The sequence below is a fragment of the Salmo salar genome, chromosome ssa21 (assembly GCF_905237065.1).
Source record: "Salmo salar chromosome ssa21, Ssal_v3.1, whole genome shotgun sequence".
NCBI classification, from domain to species: domain Eukaryota; kingdom Metazoa; phylum Chordata; class Actinopteri; order Salmoniformes; family Salmonidae; genus Salmo; species Salmo salar.
In genome coordinates, this window is record NC_059462.1 from 48,448,567 (window position 1) to 48,471,827 (window position 23,261).

Consider the following 23,261-nt stretch of genomic DNA (forward strand, 5'->3'; position numbering starts at 1 on the left):
ACATGAAGGTCAGTCAATCTGGAAAATGTCAAGAAGTTTGAACATTTCTTCAAGTGCAGTCGCAAAAACCGTCAAGCGCTATAATGAAACTGTCTCTTTTGACCCAGAGTTACCTTTGCTGCAGAGGATAAGTCCATTAGAGGAACCAACCTCAGAAATTGCAGCCCAAATAAATGCTTCACAGAGTTCAAGTAACAGATACATCCCAACATCAACTGTTCAGAGGAAACTATGTGAATCTATTGCAGCATAAATACTGGAGGCTGAGACAAGCGGGGTCGGGAGACACTATGGCCCCATCCGACGATACCCCCGGACTGGGCCAAACAGGCTGGATATAACCCCACCCACTTTACCAAAGCACAGCCCCCACACCGCTAGAGGGATATCTTCAACCACCAACTTACTATCCTGTGACAAGGCCGAGTATAGCCTACGAAGATCTCCCCCATGACACTCACCCAAGGGAGAGGCGCTAACCCGGACAAGAAGATCACATCAGTGACTCAACCCACTCAAGTGGCGCACCCCTCCTAGGGACGGCATGGAAGAGCACCAGTAAGCCAGTGACTCAGCCCCTGTAATAGGGTTAGAGGCAGCGAATCCCAATGGAGAGAGGGGAACCGGCCAAGCAGAGACAGCAAGGGTGGTTCGTCGCTCCGTTCACCTTCACACCCCTGGGCCAGACTACACTCAATCATAGGACCTACTGAAGAGATGAGTCTTAAATAAAGACTTAAAGGTCGAGACCGAGTCTGCGTCTCTCACATAGCTAGGCAGACCATTCCATAAAAATGGAGCTCTATAGGAGAAAGCCCTGCCTCCAGCTGTTCGCTATGAAATTCTAGGGACAGTAAGGAGGTCTGCATCTTCTGATCGTAGTGTACATGTAGGTATGTACGGCAGGACCAAATCGGAAAGATAGGTAGGAGCAAGCCCATGTAATGCTTTGTAGGTTAGTATTAAAACCTTGAAATCAGCCCTAGCCTTAACAGGAAGCCAGTGTAGAGAGGCTAGCACTGGAGTAATATGATCACATTTTTTGGTTCTAGTCAAGATTCTAGCAGCCGTGCTTAGCACTAACTGAAGTTTATTTAGTCCTTTATCCGGGTAGCCGGAAAGTAGAGCATTGCAGTAGTCTAACCTAGAAGTGACAAAAGCATGGATACATTTTTCAGCATAATTTTGGACAGAAAGTTTCTGATTTTTGCAATGTTATGTAGATAGAAAAAGCTGTCCTTGGAACAGTCTTGATATGTTTGTCAAGAGAGATATCAGGATTCAGAGTAACGCTGAGGTCCTTCACAGTTTTATTTGAGACGACTGAATAACCATCAAGATTAATTGTCAGATTCAACAGAAAATATCTTTGTTTCTTGGGACCTAGAACTAACATCTCTGTTTTGTCCGAGTTTAAAGTAGAACACTTGCCGCAATCCACTTCCTTATGTCCGAAACACAGGCTTCCAGGGAGGGCAATTTTGGGGCTTCACCATGTTTCATCGAAATGTACAGCTGTGTGTCGTATGCATAGCAGTGAAAGTTAACATTTTGTTTCCGAATGACATCACCAAGAGGTAAAATATATAGTGAAAACAATAGTGGTCCTAAAACGTAGCCTTGTGGAACACCGAAATGTACAGTTCATTTGTCAGAGGACAAACCATCCACAGAGACAAACTGATGTCTTTCCGACAGATAAGATCTAAACCAGGCCAGAATTTGTCCGTGTAGACCAATTTGGGTTTCCAATCTCTCCAAAAAAATGTGGTGATTGATGGTACCAAAAGCAGCACTAAGGTCTCGGAGCACGATGACAGATGCAGAGCCTCGGTCTGACGCCATTAACCTCTTACATCTAGACGTTCCGCTAGCGGAACACCTGCTCCAATATCCAATGATAGGCGTGGCGCGAATTACAAATTCCTCAAAAATACAAAAACTTCAATTTTTCAAACATATGACTATTTCACAGCATTTTAAAGACAAGACTCTCCTTTATCTAACCACACTGTCCGATTTCAAAAAGGCTTTACAGCGAAAGCAAAACATTAGATTATGTCAGCAGAGTACCAAGCCAGAAATAATCAGACACCCATTTTTCAAACTAGCATATAATGTCACAAAAAACAAAACCACAGCTAAATGCAGCACTAACCTTTGATGATCTTCATCAGATGACAACCCTAGGACATTATGTTATACAATGCATGCATGTTTTGTTCAATCAAGTTCATATTTATATCAAAAACCAGCTTTTTACATTAGCATGTGACGTTCAGAACTAGCATACCCCCCGCAAACATCCGGTGAATTTACTAAATTACTCACGATAAACGTTCACAAAAAACATGACAATTATTTTAAGAATTATAGATACAGAACTCCTCTATGCACTCGATATGTCCGATTTTAAAATAGCTTTTCGGTGAAAGCACATTTTGCAATATTCTCAGTAGATAGCCCAGCCATCACGGCTAGCCATTTAGACACCGACCAAGTTTAGCCCTGATCAAACTCCGATTTACTATTACAAAAGTTTCATTACCTTTGGTGTCTTCGTCAGAATGCACTCCCTGGACTGCTACTTCAATAACAAATGTTGGTTTGGTCCAAAATAATCCATCGTTATATCCGAATAGCGGCGTTTTGTTCATGTGTTCCAGACGCATGGCGCAATTCGTGACAAAAAAATTCTAAATATTCCATTACCGTACTTCGAAGCATGTCAACCGCTGTTTAAAATCAATTTTTATGCCATTTTTCTCGTAGAAAAGCGATAATATTCCGACCGGGAATCTCCTTTTCGGCAAACAGAGGAAAAAAATCACAAAGACGGGGGCGGTCAGGTCACGCGCCTAAGCCCAGAGTCCCTTGATCGGCCACTTGAGAAAGGCGATAATGTGTTTCAGCCTGGGGCTGGGATGACGACATTCAGGTTTTTCCCGGGCTCTGAGCGCCTATGGACGACGTAGGAAGTGTCACGTTAGAGCAGAGATCCTTAGTAAAAGATAGAGATGGCAAAGAAGTTCCAGAAATGGTCAGACAGGCCATTTAGCAGACGCTCTTATCCAGAGCGACTTACAGTAGTGAATGCATACATTTCATACATTTTTTGTTTTTGTTTTTTGTACTGGCCCCCCGTGGGAATCGAACCCACAACCCTGGCGTTGCACACACCATGCTCTATCAACTGAGCTCAAAAGACGAAAATGCTGTCGTTTTTTAATATTTTTTGTAAATTGAAATTTGCTATCGTGAATGTTAGCAACACCTCCGCATTTGTGGGATGCACGGGGGATATGGTCACTAGTTGAGATAGTTTTCGATAAGTTGGACTGCAGAGTGAAGGAAAAGCAGCCAACAAGTGCTCAGCATATGTGGGAACTCATTCAAGACTGTTGGAAAAGCATTCCAGGTGAAGCTGGTTGAAACAATGCCAAGAGTATGCAAAGCTTTCATCAAGGCAAAGGGTGGCTACTTTGAAGAATCTCAAAATATAAAATATTGTTTAACACTTTTTTGATTACTACATGATTCCATAGGTGTTATTTCATAGTTTTGATATCTTCACTATTATTCCACAATGTAGAAAATAGTCAAAATAAAGAAAAACCCTTGAATGAGTAAGTGTGTCCAAACCTTTGACTGGTACTGTATATGGCCAATTAAGGAGCCCACATGATAGCGCAGCACTTCCATACTAGTACAGGAAAGCAGCGGCATAGATGAAAGGAGAAACTAGTGATCAAACCTCTGTTAGTAAGAAGCGTATGTTTGGTAGAGCGTGCACGGCTCGCCTTGCTCTCTCCAGCAGATTTTTGATTTCATGAAGGTAATGCAAAGTAATATAACACGTTATTTTCCACACAAAGTTCTATTATAAAGTAACACGTTACTTTTGTTAAATGTAACGAGTAATATATAACTTTTTCAAGTAACTAATCCCAACACTGCTATGTAGGAATCAATGCTGTATATAGGCAGGCAATGTGCTGAACAGGCAAACATAGCTAACTATTTTGGTCGATTTAGCAACCCTATCATTATCGAATCATGAAGCATAATAAAAAATGCATATAGAATTTCTTACCTCTCTTTCAGTGTTAGGGTTTGCACCACAACTTGTACAGCCCCAGGTTCCCTCTAAATCAGATTGTCTTCACCAGTATCTCCCTGAGAAATGCATGTTTCTGTGATGTTACTGTACCAGATTTAATAGCTGATGCACTTTTTTGGGGTGGTCCTGGGCCTGAAATGATGTTTACCACCCAGCTAGCTAGCATTATAATCTACAAACCAAACCCACTAATGTTGTGATGTCTACAATCTGCATATCAGGCTTTAGTTAGTTGAAATAAAGACATTTGGCCATCTTGTGGAGTTTATGCAGTGTAGCTATATGATGTAACTATCGTTAGATTAGTTTGAGTACAAAACAGTCAGAATACACAGGACGTTAGCTTGCTAGCTAAGTAGCCATGTTAGCTAGCTTGAACTTTACACACACTAAGGTTAGCAGCTAACTTAGCAAGTAGACTAAAAACAATCCAACACTTACCTACCAGTCCATGAGAAGGGTGGCAGTTTCAGCTTCACACTTCTAACCTTTCAATGCTCGCCACCTTTCAACATGAATTTCAATGTTTATCTCGTTTCTGGATTGAGCAGTCTTTATTTCTCTTCTTTTTCTCTTATGGGGTTGTTGATTCAGATCCAAGAACCGAGAAGGATGATGCTTGTTACTGTCGACATTTTCTGAAAACATTGTACCTTCTACCAGGACAGTTCAATCGCAAACAAGTTAACTAGCTTGTTGGCTTTGTCTGCTCTTTGTTTGTTTCTGGCGGCTGTAGCTTGCAAGTGACTTTCCCTTCCTCTCAAGCTCCGGAGCCATGCTCCAGCTGGGTTGTTTGAGTAGGCGGGGTTAATGCAAATACACACCTTTCCCAGAAGGTCAGCCCAAGGCAGCTCAGGGCTCAACTAAAGACACACCTTGCCCAGAAGGCCAGCCCAAGGCAGCTCAGGGCTCAACCAAAGACACAACTTGCCCAGAAGGCCAGCCCAAGGCAGCTCAGGGCTCAACCAAAGACACAACTTGCCCAGAAGGCCAGCCCAAGGCAGCTCAGGGCTCAACCAAAGACACACCTTGCCCAGAAGGCCAGCCCAAGCCAGCTCAGGGCTCAACCCCCATATTTTCATTCAAAGTAAAAAAAACAGAGTGGCATCGATGGGTAGCAGATTCCATCTTTAATGTTGGTTTTAATTTGCTTTGATGTCTTTTTATAACCAGCATAATGCCTCGTTGCTGGAATTAATTTCATTAGTAGCCAAAATGTTTGAAAACTGAAGTTAAATTCTGCTTTGTCCCAAAAGGGAAGACTAATAAACTACTGTTATTCCAAAGTCATAATACAACTTGTACTTTTATGTGCATATTACTTAGTGACCTTGGGACTTTAAGGTTCTATCTGCGCAAAGCATAGTTCTGAGATATTGAGAATCAATGTTTTTACATCCCAGATCTCGAAACTGTTTTGTAGTGAATTCTTATTTCATAACCCATTAAGGTTCTCACTTTAAAGTTACTTAAAGTACAGAGTATCAAACTCCTGAGATGCTTGTAAATCAGTTTTTTTAGGAGGGTGCAATCACAGATACAACCTTATGGCTCTGAAATGTCAATCTGTGTTCAGCCATAAGGTTCTTTCTGACAATTGTTCAGTTTTTAAGACTACTGCAGCTATTTGAATGCATTACTGATAGAATAACACTGTTTTACTAAGATAGAGTCCGAACACATCATCAAATACATTAAGCCATGTATTATGGTCATCAGACAAATTACTATCATCACTGAACAATGATGTGACAACATTTACTTTAAGATTTCTGACCGCATTGTTATTTTGCTTCCGTGCCATTATTGCTGGCAAGACTAGCCTAGACCATACTTAGAGGGACATGGCAAAGACGAGTTCGGATTGGTCCGTCGATATTTGTTCAGGCTTGTAATTGAATTGCAGATATAACCTTATAGTGCCAAGTTCAAATGGGTTTATTCAGATCCAACTTTCTAGTTTTTCCATTTGTTTCACTTAAAATGTTATTTTTCGAAAATCTAACTTCACAGACATATGAAGAACCATCTAAAGATCAATTATATGTGACTAACTCATTTTTTACATAAAAATTCAGATATAACAGTATAGTCCCAAGGACTGGACTTGCTGGCTGACTTCACTTGAGTAATATTAATAACATTGCTAATTTCTGTTTCTCATTCAGTCATTATGAATGTAATATTTAGTTGTGTCCTATGTGTATGATAATTACATAGAGGTTGCATTTATCTTAGCGTTCTTGAATTGTGATCTCTTCCCCGTCTTTCTTGATATGCCAGGTTGTCTAGGTGCGGAAACATACTTCCCCTACTGGTTATCCTTCGGGTTTGAACACCCAAAGGTTGAGATACAAACATAACTGAAGATGCTGAAGGCACTGTTACCATGTAAACAATTGTTGGTTTTGTTGCCTGACCAATATAACCTGTGATAGGTTGTGTGGGTGTTCCAAATAGATTGTCAGACAGGTGTTTATTAAACATATTATTATGTCGTAGTTTTTTTTTTTGCATTAGTAATTGGTAAGAAAACTGATTTTTGTAACAGCTCATGTCTTGTTTGAGATTTTAGGTTTTTATCAGGTTTTAGTTGAAATATGTTTTTTTTAAAAGGTATACCTCTTGGTGTGTTGTTACCCGAAGCTGTCCGACTGTTTCAGAGCAGCACGGACTGGTGGATGTGGGGAAACATTGCACAGACTTGGAATGGTGGCACTGGTGACTGAGTTGTGAAATAATAAATAGGAAGTGACCCCTGTAACAATTTCCCTGGAGAAATATCTTCAAAGTATGTCAAAACATCCCAAGACAAGTGCCTTTCAAGAGCTCACTCTACTCACCCTGGTCACCCCTGACAGACCTGTGCTATTCCAGCCTGTCAGAAGGAGAGCAGAGGACAAAAATAACACTGTAGAGAGTTACATGGTGGGTCCAGCCTTTGTCTCTGTCCTGTCTTATCCAACTGGAGGGTGCAGAGCCCACAGCCTCAGTTCCGGAGAATTCTGTTTGACAGACACAGCATGCAGGGGAGGCCAGACCAGACTATAATGAGGCTGTCGAGTGTCATTAACTGCTCTGCCATTACTCTCATTCACCCGAAGTCTCTGTGTTGCACCAATGTTCCACATGAAATGTTCTACTAATTGCCTAACAAATTGGTGTTTGCCTCGGTGTGCAGAAGACATGATTTCTTTAAAAAACAGTTGCATTGGTAACTATGGGAACTCTTTTTAGTATGAAATGAAAAGGAATGGTTATTGTCTGGCCTGGCAGGTATTTCCCAGAGGTTCTGAAAGACGGATTGACCAATCAGGTGAATAACCCTGAGGTGGGCGTAGACATCACCAGGCCGGACACGTTCATTCGCCAGCAGATCATGGCTCTGAGAGTGATGACAAACAAGTTAAAAAATGCCTACAATGGCAATGATATCTACTTTCAAGACTCAAGTAAGTAACACTCCACATATACAGTGCATTCGGAAAGTATTCAGACCTCTTGACTTTTTCCACATTTTGTTACATTAGAGCCTTATTCTAAAATTGATGAAATAGTTTTTTTTTCATCAGCAATCTCCACACAATACCCCATAATGACAAAGCAAAAACAGGTTTTTATGAAAAAAATCGAATTCAGTAAAAAAAATTACGGAAATATCACATTTACATAGGTATTCAGACCCTTTACGCAGTACTTTGTTGAAGCACCTTTGGCAGCGATTACAGCCTTGAGTCTTCTTGGGTATGACGCTACAAACTTGCAACACCTGTATTTGGGGAGATTCACCCATTTTACTCTGCAGATCCTCTCAAGCTCTGTCAGGTTGGATGGGAAGCTTCACTGCACAGCTATTTTCAGGTCTCTCCAGAGATGTTGTATCGGGTTCAAGTCCGGGCTCTGGCTTGGCCCACTCAAGGACATTCAGAGACTTGTCCACTCCTGCGCTGTTTTGGCTGTGTGCTTAGGATTGTTGTCCTGTTGGAAGGTGAACCTTAGCCCCAGTCTGAGGTCTTGAGCGCGCTGGAGCAGGTTTTCATCAAGGATCTCTCTGTACTTTGCTCCAAGCGGGCTGTCATGTGCATTTTACTGAGGAGTGACTTCCGTCTGGCCACTCTTCCATACAGGCCTGATTAGTGGAGTGCTGCAGAGATGATTGTCCTTCTGGAAGGTTCTCCCATCTCCACAGAGGAACTCTGGGCCTCTTTCAGAGTGGCCATCAGGTTCTTGACCAAGGCCCTTCTCCTCCGATTGCTCAGTTTGGCAGGGAGTCTTGGTGGTTCCAAACTTATTTAGTTTAAGAATGATTGAGGCCACTGTGTTCTAGACTTTCAATGCTGAAGACTTGTTTTGGTACCTTTCCCCAGATCTGTTCTTCGACACAATCCTTTCTCGGGGCTCTATGAACAATTCCTTCGACGTCATGGCTTATTTTTTACTATGACATGCACTGTCAACTGTGGGACCTTTATATAGACAGGTGTGGATTTCCAAATCATGTCCAATCAATTGAATTTACTACGAGTGGACTCCAATCAAGTTGTAGAAACATCTCAAGGATGATCAATGGAAACAGGATGCACCTGAGCTCAAGTTCGAGTCTCATAGCAAAGGTTCTGAATACTTATGTAAGTAGGGCTTTTCAGTTTTTTTTTTTTTTATACATTTGCAAACATTTCTAAAAACCTGTTTTCACTTATGGGGTATTGTGTGTAAGTTGATGAGGAAAAACATTAATTTAATCAATTTTAGAATAAGGCTGTAACGTAACAAAATGTGGAAAAAGTCAAGGGGTCTGAATACTTTCCGAGTGCACTGTGTATATACAGTACCAGCCAAAAGTTTGGACACACCGACTCATTCAAGGTTTTTTAAATATTTTACAAATTTCTACATCAAAACTATGAAATAACACATATGGAATCATGTAGTAACTAAAAAAGTGTATAACAAATCAAAATATATTTTAGATTTTAGATTGTTCAAGAGCGTGATGACAGCTTTGCCAAGAGTGTGCAAAGCTGTCAAGGCAAAGGGTGGCTACTTTGAAGAATCTCAAATATTATATATATTTTGATTTGTTTAACACCTTTTTGGTTACTACATGATTCCATATGTTTTATGTCATAGTTTTGATGTCTTCACTGTTATTCTACAATGTAGAAAATAGTAAAAATAAAGAAAAACCCTTGAATGAGTAGGTGATCTAAAACTTTTGACTGGTGCTGTATACATATATATTATATTATTAAACGTTTTCATATTCAAAATCTGCAATAATTTTTTCTGTATTCATGTTTTCATTTTAACATTGAAAGTGTAGTTTATATCAATAGTCTCTGTCAGTTGCGCTTTCTGTTATTTGTTCTCTGTCAGTTCCTCTCTCTGTATATCTATGGACTGCTCATTGTGTTCTGTGTGTTCCTGTGCTGTTGTCCAGGCGACGAGGGCAGTGGCTCGGGCAGTGGCAGCGGCTGCACGGAGGCCTGCGTCACTGAGTTTGACTTTGCCAGCACCGAGGCCCCGGTGGTGGGAGCGGACCGGAGCGGGAGTGGCCCGATGGAGGATTCAGCAGCAGCCACACACCCTGCCCCCTCAGCAGCCCTGCTGGCCAGCCTGGCCCTTTCAGCCCTGGCACTGCACAGACTATGGAGATAATGCTGGGGGAACTCACCCAACGTGGACAGTAGGATCTCTCTCTACGCTGTGTTTTTCTAGCCAAACAGACTGGAGCTACAGTCAAGCAGACAGTATTCAGGCAGCCTTGGCCTTTCGGATAGATAGAGGGGTCTACTCTGCTCTGGAGACAGCAGTCATGCATCCTGGTTCCCCTTTCCTCCTCCCAAAGAGTGTCTGGTTGTTGATTCCATCCTTAGGCAGGGCTTCACATGACTGCCGTCACTCCAAGATAGAAACAGATGATCTCCTGTTAAACATTGTTCAAGAATTACTTTTGTCTGGCACAAGGCAGATGTTATTAGGTCTCCATGAGAAAAAGCCCTTGCACTTTTGGTCCTATTTTATTTTTTATTTTTTTCAATGCTATAGAAGGTTATTATGTTTTATCACTGTGAGTATGTGGAGAGGTTACACCTAGTGGTGACCAGGAGTCACAGCTAGAACACGTTTACTATGGTTTACTGTTATACCACATACTATGAGGTGATCTCAGTTGACAGGTCTTTTACTTGTTGACAGGTTAGAAGTGCGTTTCTTCATTCAAATAACAAACCTCAGACGACCCCAAAATCATATAAAAAAAAAATTGAAACAGTACGGCTGTCACAATAATTGTTGGTTTCTACCTTGTTTCCTCTGCTTTAAATATTATTGATTACATCTATATTGACAGTAAATAATACCAATGAAACATGTTTGTTGTTAATGTTAATCAGGTAAAGTAAGATATTCTATTACCAGTGTTGAGGAAGCTACTCTGAAAATATAGTTTACCAAGCTACCAATTACTTCACTCTGGAAGAAGTTAAGCTACACAAAAGCTACCCTAATAATGTTAACGCTAATATTACAATATATATATATATATATATATATTAGTTAACTAAAGTTACTTTTAAAAAGTATTTCACTACATCCAAACTACTTAAAAAATGAATGATCATATGCAAATCTGAAATGTCATAGACTACAAATTGCATCTTTGGGATAAAATGTGTAACGGAATGAGTAATTTTGTCTATTAAACACAAACACAATGTTCCAAGTGAGAATTAGTCAGGTCTGATGCCGAAAAAGAAAAAGAAAGGAAATTATTTCCTACCCGTATCTTGCAAAAAAATTAATGTGTAATTCCAGTAGTTAGCTACACTGCTACATGGCTAACAAGTCATTAACTACTGAAAACACAACCTAGATTAGAATGTAGTTCAACTACCACCAAGCTACTTCAAAATGTAGTTAAATTACTAGTTGAACTACATGTAGTTCACTACTCCTCAACACTGTGTATTGCTCATATCTGATATGAGTTTCTACCATTTACTGCGTTCTATTCTTTTGAGTGCAAATGTTATCATATCACAAAGAACCTCATCAGAAATATTGCTTTATGTTCTATGGTGATATCCACTACGTATTTTCTAATCATTGAAAAGAGTAAGAGAATGGTCAAAGGTGCAAGCTATCGGCCTGCATTTATTGGTGGGAGGTTATTGGTGGGAGGTTATTGAAGGTTTACATTCATTTAGTCCCTTTTAAGTGTCACTATTTTTTATATCCTCCAATATGAACCTTTACCTGATAACTCAGGATTGATATGTTTTTAATTATGTTTTTAATGTTAATTCAACTTTAACTGCACATGCTTAACTTCATAAGAATACTGCATGTTCATCTGCCTTGCAAAGGGTTTTCATTACCAACAATGTGATGTCTTGAACTTCCCATCTGTCATTATAAAGGCAAATTTAGATACAGGAAGACACCTTGTTCTAACAATTCTAGCAAGCCCTTCTCGTGTACAGTACACGTAACATTGATTCAAACCAGACTGTCTGCATTCATTCATTCATTACTAAAAACAATAAATAATGACTGAGGATCAACATGATGACGTGCCAAATTGTAGTAGGTTAAAAGCACATTGAAGGCTAAAAATGCAGAAGACCTGAAAAAAGGACCCTGAATTTATCTCTGGCGCCTGAGGGGTTCTGTCTGCGGTGACAGGCTCAATGCCGACCACAGACACCTGTGAAATTAGAATTATAGGAGGTAGAGAGTGTCTGGACAGGGTTGAATGCTCCAGTGAGGATAGGCAGTAGAGCATGCCTACAGAGACTAGGAAGAGGATCGGTATTACTGAAAGGAGAGTTCTGTATTCCCCCCTTCAAACGCTAGCCAACAAAACCAGTCTGTGTTCGGTGTTCTCAGAGGGCCAGCCGGTCAACTCAGTAAACCACAAAAGGCCAGCTAAGCTTACATAACAAGGGAGTTAGGATTATATTAAAATCCTTCAGCTTTTATCATGGTCTCTTAATGGACTCAGTGCAGCATATAAATTGTGTGAGCTTGCTTCGTTGCCTCTTGATAAACCAGTATTAGTGTTCATCTTGTATGAATGTAAGGCAAAATTATGATGTGCAAAATTATGGAGAACAAAACATTTTGTCCCTTTGTCAGTGTGTCCTTAAAATAAGATTCTTTAATATGAATAATTATCTTGCAGGATGCTGTTTTTTATTTTGTGTATCATTGCACTTTTAATGGTAATATATTTGCAATATTTTGTCTTGAAAATTGATGTTTATGGATCAGCAAATTAATGTCAAACAAATGTTTCAGAAACATTATTCATCAACATTTCATACAATCAAATGCATTCTATTGTAACAAAAAGAAGATCATGATGACATCTGTTGCTTAGAATTGGAAAACCGATTCAAGCCAATAAGGTTGATGATCTAGTTAACATAAAGACCGTACGAACAAAAATGCCTTACAGTTTTTTAATGCAATTAAAATGGTTGCATCTGAGTTTTGTTACTCTTTCTTGCAAATAAATATTTATTAAAAAGATGGTAACAGCTTTGCAATTTGATGACTTACATTTGTAATTTCAAGAAAAAAATGATTGAAATGCATAATACAAAAAAATGAAGTATAATGTATATTATAACGGATGCTTCAGTTAGGGAAAAACACAGGATAATATCAATCTTATGGGTTATAATGAGATTTAGGTGACAATATCCTATTATTAAATCATTTTACATTTTTATCTTTATTTAACTAGGCAAGTCAGTTAAGAACAAATTCTTATATGATGGCCTAGGAACAGTGGGCAGAACAACAGATTTTACCTTGTCAGCTTGGGGATTCAATCTTTCAACTTTGCGGTTACTGGCCCAACGCTCTAACCACTAGGCTACCTGCCGCCCCAAAATCATCAGGGTAGGGTAGGTACAAGGATAAGCGAAGCACTGTAAACATTGTACTGTAAATTCCCATCAATAATGTCTTGTATGACAGGGTGCGAGCAAGTTCAAGTTTCTATCATGAATAATAGCTAAAGCATGAAAATATATGAATCACATATACATAGGAGTTCTACTTTACAGTGCTATTGGCAGGTTTCACATTGTTCCTGGTTACTTTACAGTGCTATCTGCAGGTTTTACATTGTTCATCGTAACTTTACAGTGCTATCTGCAGGTTTTACATTGTTCCTGGTTACTTTACAGTGCTATCTGCAGGTTTCACATTGTTCCTGGTTACTTTACAGTGCTATCTGCAGGTTTTACATTGTTCATCGTAACTTTACAGTGCTATCTGCAGGTTTTACAACGTTCCTGGTTACCTTACAGCGCTATCTGCAGGTTTCTCATTGTTCCTGGTTACTTTACAGTGTTATCTGCAGGTTTTACGTCGTTCCTGGTTACTTTACAGTGCTATCTGCAGGTTTCACATTGTTCCTGGTTACTTTACAGTGTTATCCATGGACTTATTTTGGACCTAAGCTTGTCGCCTGCGTTCCCACCTTTGGGACAACGACTCCCATTGTTAGGGCGGAGACATGAGTGTCTCGTCATTATATACAGATCTCTGGTTGCAGTCAAATTTCTTTACAGGGAGGAAAGCATGATGCTCGTTAATTTGCACGTCCAATGCAATTTAAGTGGTAATGATGAGTCAATCCATCAGTTTGGCTAATTATTGTTTTCTGACACATTCATTTGTTTTCTTTTGCGCGTTTCACATAGCCAGCCACGCATAATGTGGGTGCATAGTAGACTATTTTCTGTGTGTTGACTGACAACTGAACAGCAAAGCGATAACTGGTTTATAATAGATGTCGAACTAACTGAATGAAGTCAATCTCCTATAATCAAATCAAAGTTTATTTGTCACATGCCCAAATACAACAGGTGTAGACCTTACAGTGAAATGCTTACTTACTAACCAACAGTGTGATTTTAAGTAAGAAATGGGTATTAGGTGAACAATAGATAAGTAAAGAAATAAAAACAACAGTAAAAAGACAGTGAAAAATAACAGTAGCGAGGCTATATACAGTAGCGAGACTATATACAGGCACCGGTTAGTCGGACTAATTGAGGTAGTATGTACATGTAGGTATGGTTAAAGTGACTATGCATATATGATAAACAGAGAGTAGCAGTAGCGCAAAAAAGGGGTTGGTGGGTGGTGGGACACAATGCAGATAGTCCGGGTAGCCAATGTGAGGGGGCACCGGTTAGTTGGGCTAATTGAGGTAGTATCTACATGAATGTATAGTTAAAGTGACTGTGCATATATGATAAACAGAGAGTAGCAGCAGTGTAAAAGAGGGATTGGTGGGGGTGCGGGACAATGCAAATAGTCCGGGTAACCATTTGATTACTTGTTCAGGAGTCTTATGGCTTGGGGGTAAAAACTGTTGAGAAGCCTTTAGGTCCTAGTCTTGGCGCTCCGGTATCACTTGCCATGTGGTGGTAGAGAGAACATTCTATGACTGGGGTGGCTGGGGTCTTTGACAATTTTTAGGGCCTTCCTCTGACACCGCCTGGTGTAGAGGTCATGGATGGCAGGCAGCTTAGCCCCAGTGATGTACTGGGCCGTACGCACTACCCTCTGTAGTGCCTTGTGGTCAGAGGCCGAGCAGTTGCCGTACCAGGCAGTGATGCAACCAGTCAGGATGCTCTCTGTTGCAGCTGTAGAACCTTTTGAGGATCTGAGGACCCATGACAAATCTTTTTAGTTTCCTGAGGGGGAAGAGGCTTTGTCGTGCCCTCTTCACGACTGTCTTGGTGTGTTTGGACCATTCTAGTTTGTTGGTGATGTGGACACCAAGGAACTTGAAGCTCTCAACCTGCTCCACTATAGCCCCGTCGATGAGAATGGGGCCGCGCTCGGTCCTCCTTTTCCTGTAGTCCACAATCATCTCCTTTGTCTTGATTATGTTATTCTGGCACCACCCGGCCAGGTCTCTGAACTCCTCCCTATAGGCTGTCTCGTCGTTGTCGGTGATCAGGCCTATCACTGTTGTGTCATCTGCAAACTTAAAGATGGGGTTGGGGTCATGCCTGGCCAAGCAGTCGTGGGTGAACAGGGAGTACAGGAGGGGACTTAGCACGCGCACCTAAAGGACTCCAGTGTTGAGGATCAGCATGGCAGATGTGTTGTTACGTACCCTCACCACCTCGGGGCGGCCCGTCAGGAAGTCCAGGATCCAGTTGCAGAGACAGGTGTTTAGTCCCAGGATCCTTAGCTTAGTGATGAGCTTTGAGGGTACTATGGTGTTGAATGCTGAGCTGTAGTCGATGAATAGCATTCTCACGTAGGTGTTCCTTTTCTCCAGGTGGGAAAGGGCAGTGTGGAGTGCAATAGAGATCATCATCTGTGGATCTGTTTGGGCGGTATGCAAATTGGAGTGGGTCTAGGGCTTCTGGGATAATGGTGTTAATGTGAGCCATTACCAGCATTTCAAAGCACTTTATGGCTATGGACGTGAATGCTACGGGTCTGTAGTCATTTAGGCAGGTTTCCTTAGTGTTCTTGGGCACAGGGACTATGGTGGTCTATTTGAAACATGTTGGTATTACAAACTCAATCAGGGACATGTTGAAAATGTCAGTGAAGACACCTGCCAGTTGGTCAGCACATGCCTAGATCACACGTCCTGGAAATCCGTCTGGCCCCACGGCCTTGTGAATGTTGACCTGTTTAAAGGTCTTACTCACATTGGCTATGGAGAGTGTGATCAACAGCTGATACTCTCATGCATGCCTCAGTGTTGCTTGCCTCGAAGCGAGCATAGAAGTGATTTAGCTCGTCTGGTAGGCTCGTGTCACTGGGTAGCTCGCGGCTGTGCTTCCCTTTGTAGTCTGTAATAGTTTGCAAGCCCTGCCACTTAAGACAAGCGTCGGAGCCAGTGTAATACAATTCAATCTTAGCCCTGTATTGGCGCTTTGCCTGTTTGATGGTTCGTCGGAGGGCATAGCCGGATTTCTTATAAGCTTCCGGGTAAGAGTCCCGCACCTTGAAAGCTGCAGCTCTACCTTTTAGCTCAGTGCTAATGTTGCCTGTAATCCATGGCTTCTGGTTGGGGTATGTACGTACAGTCACTGTGGGGATGACATCCTCGATGCACTTATTGATAAAGCCAGTGACTGATGTGGTGTACTCCTCAGTGCCATCGGAAGATTCCCGGAACATATTCCAGTCTGTGCTAGCAAAACAATCCTGTAGTTTAGCATCTGCTTCATCTGACCACTTTTTTATAGACCGAGTCACTGGTGCTTCCTGCTTTAGTTTTTGCTTGTAAGCAGGAATCAGGAGGATAGAATTGTGGTCAGATTTACAAAATGGAGGGCGAGGGAGAGCTTTGTATGTGCCTCTGTTTGTGGAGTACAGGTGATCTAGAATTTTTTTCCCTCTGGTTGCGCATTTAACATGTTGATAGAAATGAGGTGAAACTGATTTAAGTTTCCCTGCATTAAAATGCCCGGGCCCCTGAGCGCCGCCTCTGGGTGAGCGTTTTCCTGTTTGCTTATTTCCTTATACAGCTGACTGAGTACAGTCTTAGTGCCAGCTTCCGTCTGTGGTGGTAAATAAACAACCACGAAAAGTATGGATGAAAACTCTCTTGGCAAATTGTGTGGTCTACAGTTTATCATAAGATACTCGACTTCAGGCGAGCAAAATCTAGACTTCCTTAGATTTTGTGCACCCGCAGTTGTTTATAAATATGCACAGACCGCCGTCCCACTTGTCTTAGCGGAGTATGCTGTTCTATCTTGCTGGTGCAGCATATATCCCGTTACCTAAATATCCATATCCCTTTGCCATTCATGGATCATGCAAAGTGGTTATAGGTCCATGCTGTGGTATCACATCGGGACGAGTAAACCAGCAGTGCAAGTTTCAACATGGTATGGACTAGCCTAGACAGCCAATCAGGATATGGTGATATGTTAGGCACATTAGAATTATTAGAATGTGGCAAATATTTGTAAATTATTGCATTCAATCCATGCTGGCTTTTGCGGGCTACCTGAGACATGGAACTGATAAGTGGGAGGGCGTACAGCTGTCGGCAATTTATTAATGCGCAATTTGCCTAAATGGGTAATGGAAACACTTCAAACACAAAAAATGTATTTGACACTGTAGGTTTTTGTGAAAAATCATTTTCTTTAGATGTGACATCATTACGTCCAGCTGTTTTTATCTACACGATAGTTAAATGGAAACGCATCCCAGCAGGCAATTGTCGCATATATTTTCTATGCAAACTTTATAAATGTTGACAAAAATATCACTGGACAAGTTAATGGAAACATAGCTAGTATAGCTTACCGAAGCTCGGTGAGAGAGAGTCGTTAATTTGGCTCCCTAATTTGCATAGGCTACTGGTAGGCCTAGGCTTTTGGCGATTATCTGCAGATGAACTATGAAACATTAGATGAAGATGGTGAATCGTCACTGCAGGAACAAAATATGATAATTAGATCCCTCACCAACATGGTCTCAGAGCATTTAGTATTATTCTGTACGTGAATACATGACACACTCCATTTAGAGATAGGGGGAGGGTTAGCTAACATGCTAATTAGTTGCAAAGTAGCTAAAAAAGTGGTAGTTAGTTAAAATGCTAAAGTTGCCTGTGATGAGATTTGAATTCGCAACCTTTGGGTTGCTAGACGTTTGCGTTATTCACCCACCCACCCATCCTGACCAACCCACCGTACTTTATTTTTGTTTACATTTACTTTTTTATTTTTTTATTTACCTTTATTTAACCAGGTAGGCAAGTTGAGAACAAGTTCTCATTTACAACTGCATACAGTCAATAATACAGTCAATAATACAGTAGAATAAAAGAAAACAAAAAGTCTATATACAGTGAGTGCAAATGAGGTAAGATAAGGGAGGTAAGGCAATAAATAGGCCATGGTAGCAAAGTAATTACAATATAGCAATTAAACACTGGAATGGTAGATGTGCAGAAGATGAATGTGCAAGTAGAGATACTGGGATGCAAAGGAGAAAGATAAATAAATAAATACAGTATGGGGATGAGGTAGTTGGATGGGCTGTTTACCGATGGACTATGTACAGATGCAGTGATCTGTGAGCTGCTCTGACAGCTGGTGCTTAAAGCTAGTGAGGGAAATATGAGTCTCCAGCTTCAGAGATTTCTGCAGTTCGTTCCAGTCATTGGCAGCAGAGAACTGGAAGGAAAGGCGGCCAAAGGAGGAATTGGCTTTGGGGGTGACCAGTGAGATATACCTGCTGGAGCGCGAGCTACAGTTGGATGCTGCTATGGTGACCAGTGAGCTGAGATAAGGCGGGGCTTTACCTAGCAGAGACTTGTAGATGACCTGGAGCCAGTGAGTTTGGCGACGAGTATGAAGCGATGGCCAGCCAACGAGAGCGTACAGGTTGCAGTGGTGGGTAGTATATGGGGCTTTGGTGACAAAACGGATGGCACTGTGATAGACTGCATCCAATTTGTTGAGTAGAGTGTTGGAGGCTATTTTATAAATGACATCGCTGAAGTCGAGGATCGGTAGGATGGGCAGTTTTACAAGGGTATGTTTGGCAGCATGAGCGAAGGATGCTTTGTTGCGAAATAGGAATCCGATTATAGATTTCATTTTGGATTGGAGATGCTTAAGGTGAGTCTGGAAGAAGAGTTTACAGTCTAGCCAGACACCTAGGAATTTGTAGTTGTCCACATATTTTAAGTCAGAACCGTCCAAAGTAGTGATGCTGGACGAGCGGGCCGGTTGCGGGCAGTGATTGGTTGAAGAGCATGCATTTAGTTTTACATTCATTTAAGAGCAGTTGGCGGCCACGGAAGGAGAGTTGTATGGCATTGAAGCTCGTCTGGACGTTAGTTAACTTGTTATGGACAGGGGGCAGTATTTTCACGGCCGGATAAAAAATGTACCCGATTTAATCTGATTATTACTCCTGCCCAGAAACTAGAATATGCATATAATTATTAGCTTTGGATAGAAAACACTCCAAAGTTTCTAAAACTGTTTGAATGGTGTCTGTGAGTATAACAGAACTCATTTGGCAGGCCAAAACCTGAGAAGATTCCAAACAGGAAGCGCCCTCTCTGACTATTTCTTGGCCTTCTTGATCATCTCTATCCAAAACAGGGGATCTCTGCTGTAACGTGACATTTTCTAACCCTCCCATAGGCTCTCAGAAGGTGCCAGAACGGGAAATGATGACTTTGCAGGCCATGGCTGAAAAACTGTAGCGCATTTGGATAGTGGTCGATCTGAGAACAATGAGACTGGGGGCGCGTGCACGAGAAGACTCCATGTTTTATTTTTTCGTCTTTGAACGAAAACAGGGTTTCCCGGTCGGAATATTATCGCTTTTTGACGATAACAATCGCATAAAAATTTATTTTAAACAGCGTTTGACATGCTTCGAAGTACGGTAATGGAATATTTTGACATTTTTTGTCACGAAACGCGCCGGGCGCATCACCCTTCTTTACCCTTCGGATAGTGTCTTGAACGCACGAACAAAACGCCGCTATTTGGATATAACTATGGATTATTTGGAACCAAACCAACATTTGTTATTGAAGTAGAAGTCCTGGGAGTGCATTCTGACGAAGAACAGCAAAGGTAATCCAATTTTTCTTATAGTAAATCTGAGTTTGGTGAGGGCCAAACTTGGTGGGTGTCAAAATAGCTAGCCTGTGATGCCGGGCTATCTACTCAGAATATTGCAAAATGTGCTTTCACCGAAAAGCTATTTTAAAATCGGACACCGCGATTGCATAAAGGAGTTCTGTATCTATAATTCTTAAAATAATAGTTATCTTTTTTGTGAACGTTTATCGTGAGTAATTTAGTAAATTCACCGGAAGTGTTCGGTGGGAATGCTAGTTCTGAACGTCACATGCTAATGTAAAAAGCTGTTTTTTGATATAAATATGAACTTGATTGAACTAAACATGCATGTATTGTATAACATAATGTCCTAGGAGTGTCATCTGATGAAGATCATCAAAGGTTAGTGCTGCATTTAGCTGTGGTTTTGTTTTTTGTGACATTATATGCTAGCTTGAAAAATGGGTGTCTGATTATTTCTGGCTGGGTACTCTGCTGACATAATCTAATGTTTTGCTTTCGCTGTAAAGCCTTTTTGAAATCGGACAGTGTGGTTAGATTAATGAGAGTCTTGTCTTTAAAATGGTGTAAAATAGTCATATGTTTGAAATATGGAAGTTTTCGGATTTTCGAGGACTTTGTATTTCGCGCCACGCCCATCATTGGATATTGGAGCAGGTGTTCCGCTAGCGGAACGTCTAGATGTAAGAGGTTTTAACACGGTGTCCAAAGAAGGGCCAGAAGTACACAGAATGGTGTCGTCTGCGTAGAGGTCGATCAGAGAATCACCAGCAGCAAGAGCGACATCATTGATGTATTCAGAGAAGAGAGTCGGCCCGAGAATTGAACCCTGTGACACCCCCATAGAGACTGACAGAGGTCCGGACAACAGGCCCTCCGATTTGACACACTGAACTCTATGAGAGAAGTAGTTGGTGAACCAGGCGAGGCAATAATTTGAGAATTCACCACGGGCTGGTGATTGACATAGTCGAATGCCTTGGCCAGGTTGATGAATACGGCTGCACAGTATTGTCTCTTATCGATGGCGGTTATGATATCATTTAGGACTTTGAGCATGGCTGAGATGCACTCATGACCAGCTCTGAAACCAGATTGCATAGCGGAGAAGGTATGGTGGGATTCGAAATGGTCGGTAATCTGTTTGTTAACTTGGCTTTCGAAGACTTTAGAAAGGCAGAGTAGGATAGATATAGGTCTGTAGCAGTTTGGGTCTAGAGTGTCTCCCCCTTTGAAGAGGGGGATGACCGCGGCAGCTTTCCAATCTTTGGGAATCTCAGACGATACAAAAGAGAGGTTGAACAGGCTAGTAATAGGGGTTGCAACAATTTCGGCAGATCATTTTAAAAAGAGAGGGTCCAGATTGTCTAGCCCGATTTTGTTATGTCTAGTCTGAGACCAGGCTGCCCTCACGGAATCCAGGCATTACAACGGAATCCAGGCATTACAACGGAATTCAACAATATAAAAATATATCTACCTTAGTAGGGAATCAACTAAATGTATTAATTTGCCCAAGTTTATTATAAGACATGAACAGAATGTATCAGTGATTCGTATTTCCTGCAACTTTCTGAAGAGGCAACCAGAATAGTGTGTGTGTGTGCGTGCGTATCTACCACTTTGTACAGTCGTGGCCAAATGTTTTGAGAATGACACAAATATTAATTTTCAGTCTGCTGCCTCAGTTTGTATGATGGCATTTTGCATATACTCCAGAATGTTATGAAGGGTGATCAGATGAATTGCAATTAATTGCAAAGTCCCTCTTTGCCATGTAAATGAACTGAATCCCCCAAAAACATTTCCACTGCATTTCAGCCCTGCCACAAAAGGACCAGCTGACGTCATGTCAGTGATTCTCTCGTGAACACAGGTGTGAGTGTTGACGAGGACAAGGCTGTAGATCACTCTGTCATGCTGATTGAGTTCGAATAACAGACTGGAAGCTTCAAATGGAGGGTGGTGCTTGGAATCATTGTTCTTCCTCTGTCAACCATGGTTCTCTGCAAGGAAACACGTGGCGTCATCATTTCTTGGCACAAAAAGGGCTTCACAGGCAAGGATATTGCTGCCTGTAAGATTGCACCTAAATCAACCATTTATCAGATCATCAAGAACTTCAAGGAGAGCAGTTCAATTGTTGTGAAGAAGGCTTCAGGGCACCCAAGAAAGTCCAGCAAGCGCCAGGACCATCTCCTAAAGTTGATTCCTCTGCGGGATCGGGGCACCACCAGTACAGAGCTTGCTCAGGAATGGCAGCAGGCAGGTGTGAATACATCTGCACACACAGTGAGGCAAAGACTTTTGGAGGATGGCCTGGTGTCAAGAAGGGCAGCAAAGACGCCACTTCTCTCCAGGAAAAACATCAGGGACAGACTGATATTCTACAAAAGGTACCAGGATTGGACTGCTGAGGACTAGGGTAAAGTCATTTTCTCTGATGAATCCCCTATCTGATTGTTTGGGGCATCAGGAAAAAAGCTTGTCCGGAGAAGACAAGGTAAGCGCTACCATCAGTCCTGTGTCATGCCAACAGTAAAGCATCCTGAGACCATTCATGTGTGGGGTTGCTTCTCAGCCAAGGGAGTGGGCTCACTCACAATTTTGCTTAAGAACACAGCCATGAAGAAAGAATGGTACCAACACATCCTCCGAGAGCAACTTCTCCCAAACATCCAGGAACAGTTTGGTGACGAACAATGCCTTTTCCAGCATGATGGAGCACCTTGCCATAAGGCAAAAGTGATAACTAAGTGGCTCGGGGAACAAAACATCGATATTTTGGGTCCCTGGCCAGGAAACTCCCCAGACCTTAATCCCATTGAGAATTTGTGGTCAATCCTCAAGAGGCGGGTGGACAAACAAAACCCCACAAATTCTGACAAACTCCAAGCATTGATTATGCAAGAATGGGCTGCCATCAGTCAGGATATGGCCCAGAAGTTAATTGACAGCATGCCAGGGCAGATCGCAGATGTCTTGAAAAAGAAGTTTCAACACTGCAAATATTGAGTCTTTGCATCAACTTCATGTAATTGTCAATAAAAGCCTTTGACACTTATGAAATGCTTGTAATTATACTTCAGTATTCCATAGTAACATCTGACAAAAATACATAAAGACACTTAAGCAGCAAACTTTGTAAAAATAAATATTTGTGTCATTCTCAAAACATTTAGCCACGACTGTAGAGATTTGCGATAATGCTAATGAAAAGTCTTCTGGTCGATGGAACAACTTTCCTAAAACCCTTCTCAAGTAAATGTTAACTACAAAGTAGCCTATGGTTACGTGGCAGAATGGTATCATGATTATTTTCATCAATCCAGTTGGTATTTGTTTTGCAAATTCTACTATCACATGTTCACTACAAAAACACAGCTAAACAACAATTAAAGGGTAACTACTCCCAAAAATCTACATTTCTCAGATTTTTCCCAGACATCAAAAGTGGTCTTCTGATGTGGTTTAAGCATTGTTGTATACTTAAACAACCAATTTTCTTGTTTTTCTAT

General features: G+C 41.3%; 1 protein-coding gene across 1 annotated transcript in view; it reads left to right on the forward strand.

Moving 5' to 3' along the window:
• The window catches only part of LOC106582440 (glypican-6), a 160,588-nt gene extending 147,920 nt beyond the window's left edge, over positions 1–12,668 (forward strand). Inside the window, exons 8-9 of the mRNA XM_014165554.2 lie at positions 7,397–7,572; positions 9,561–12,668. Coding sequence (XP_014021029.1) covers positions 7,397–7,572; positions 9,561–9,778 — 394 coding nt within the window. The 3' untranslated portion in view covers positions 9,779–12,668. The remainder of the gene's footprint in view (positions 1–7,396; positions 7,573–9,560) is intronic.
• Positions 12,669–23,261: the final 10,593 nt, after the last annotated feature.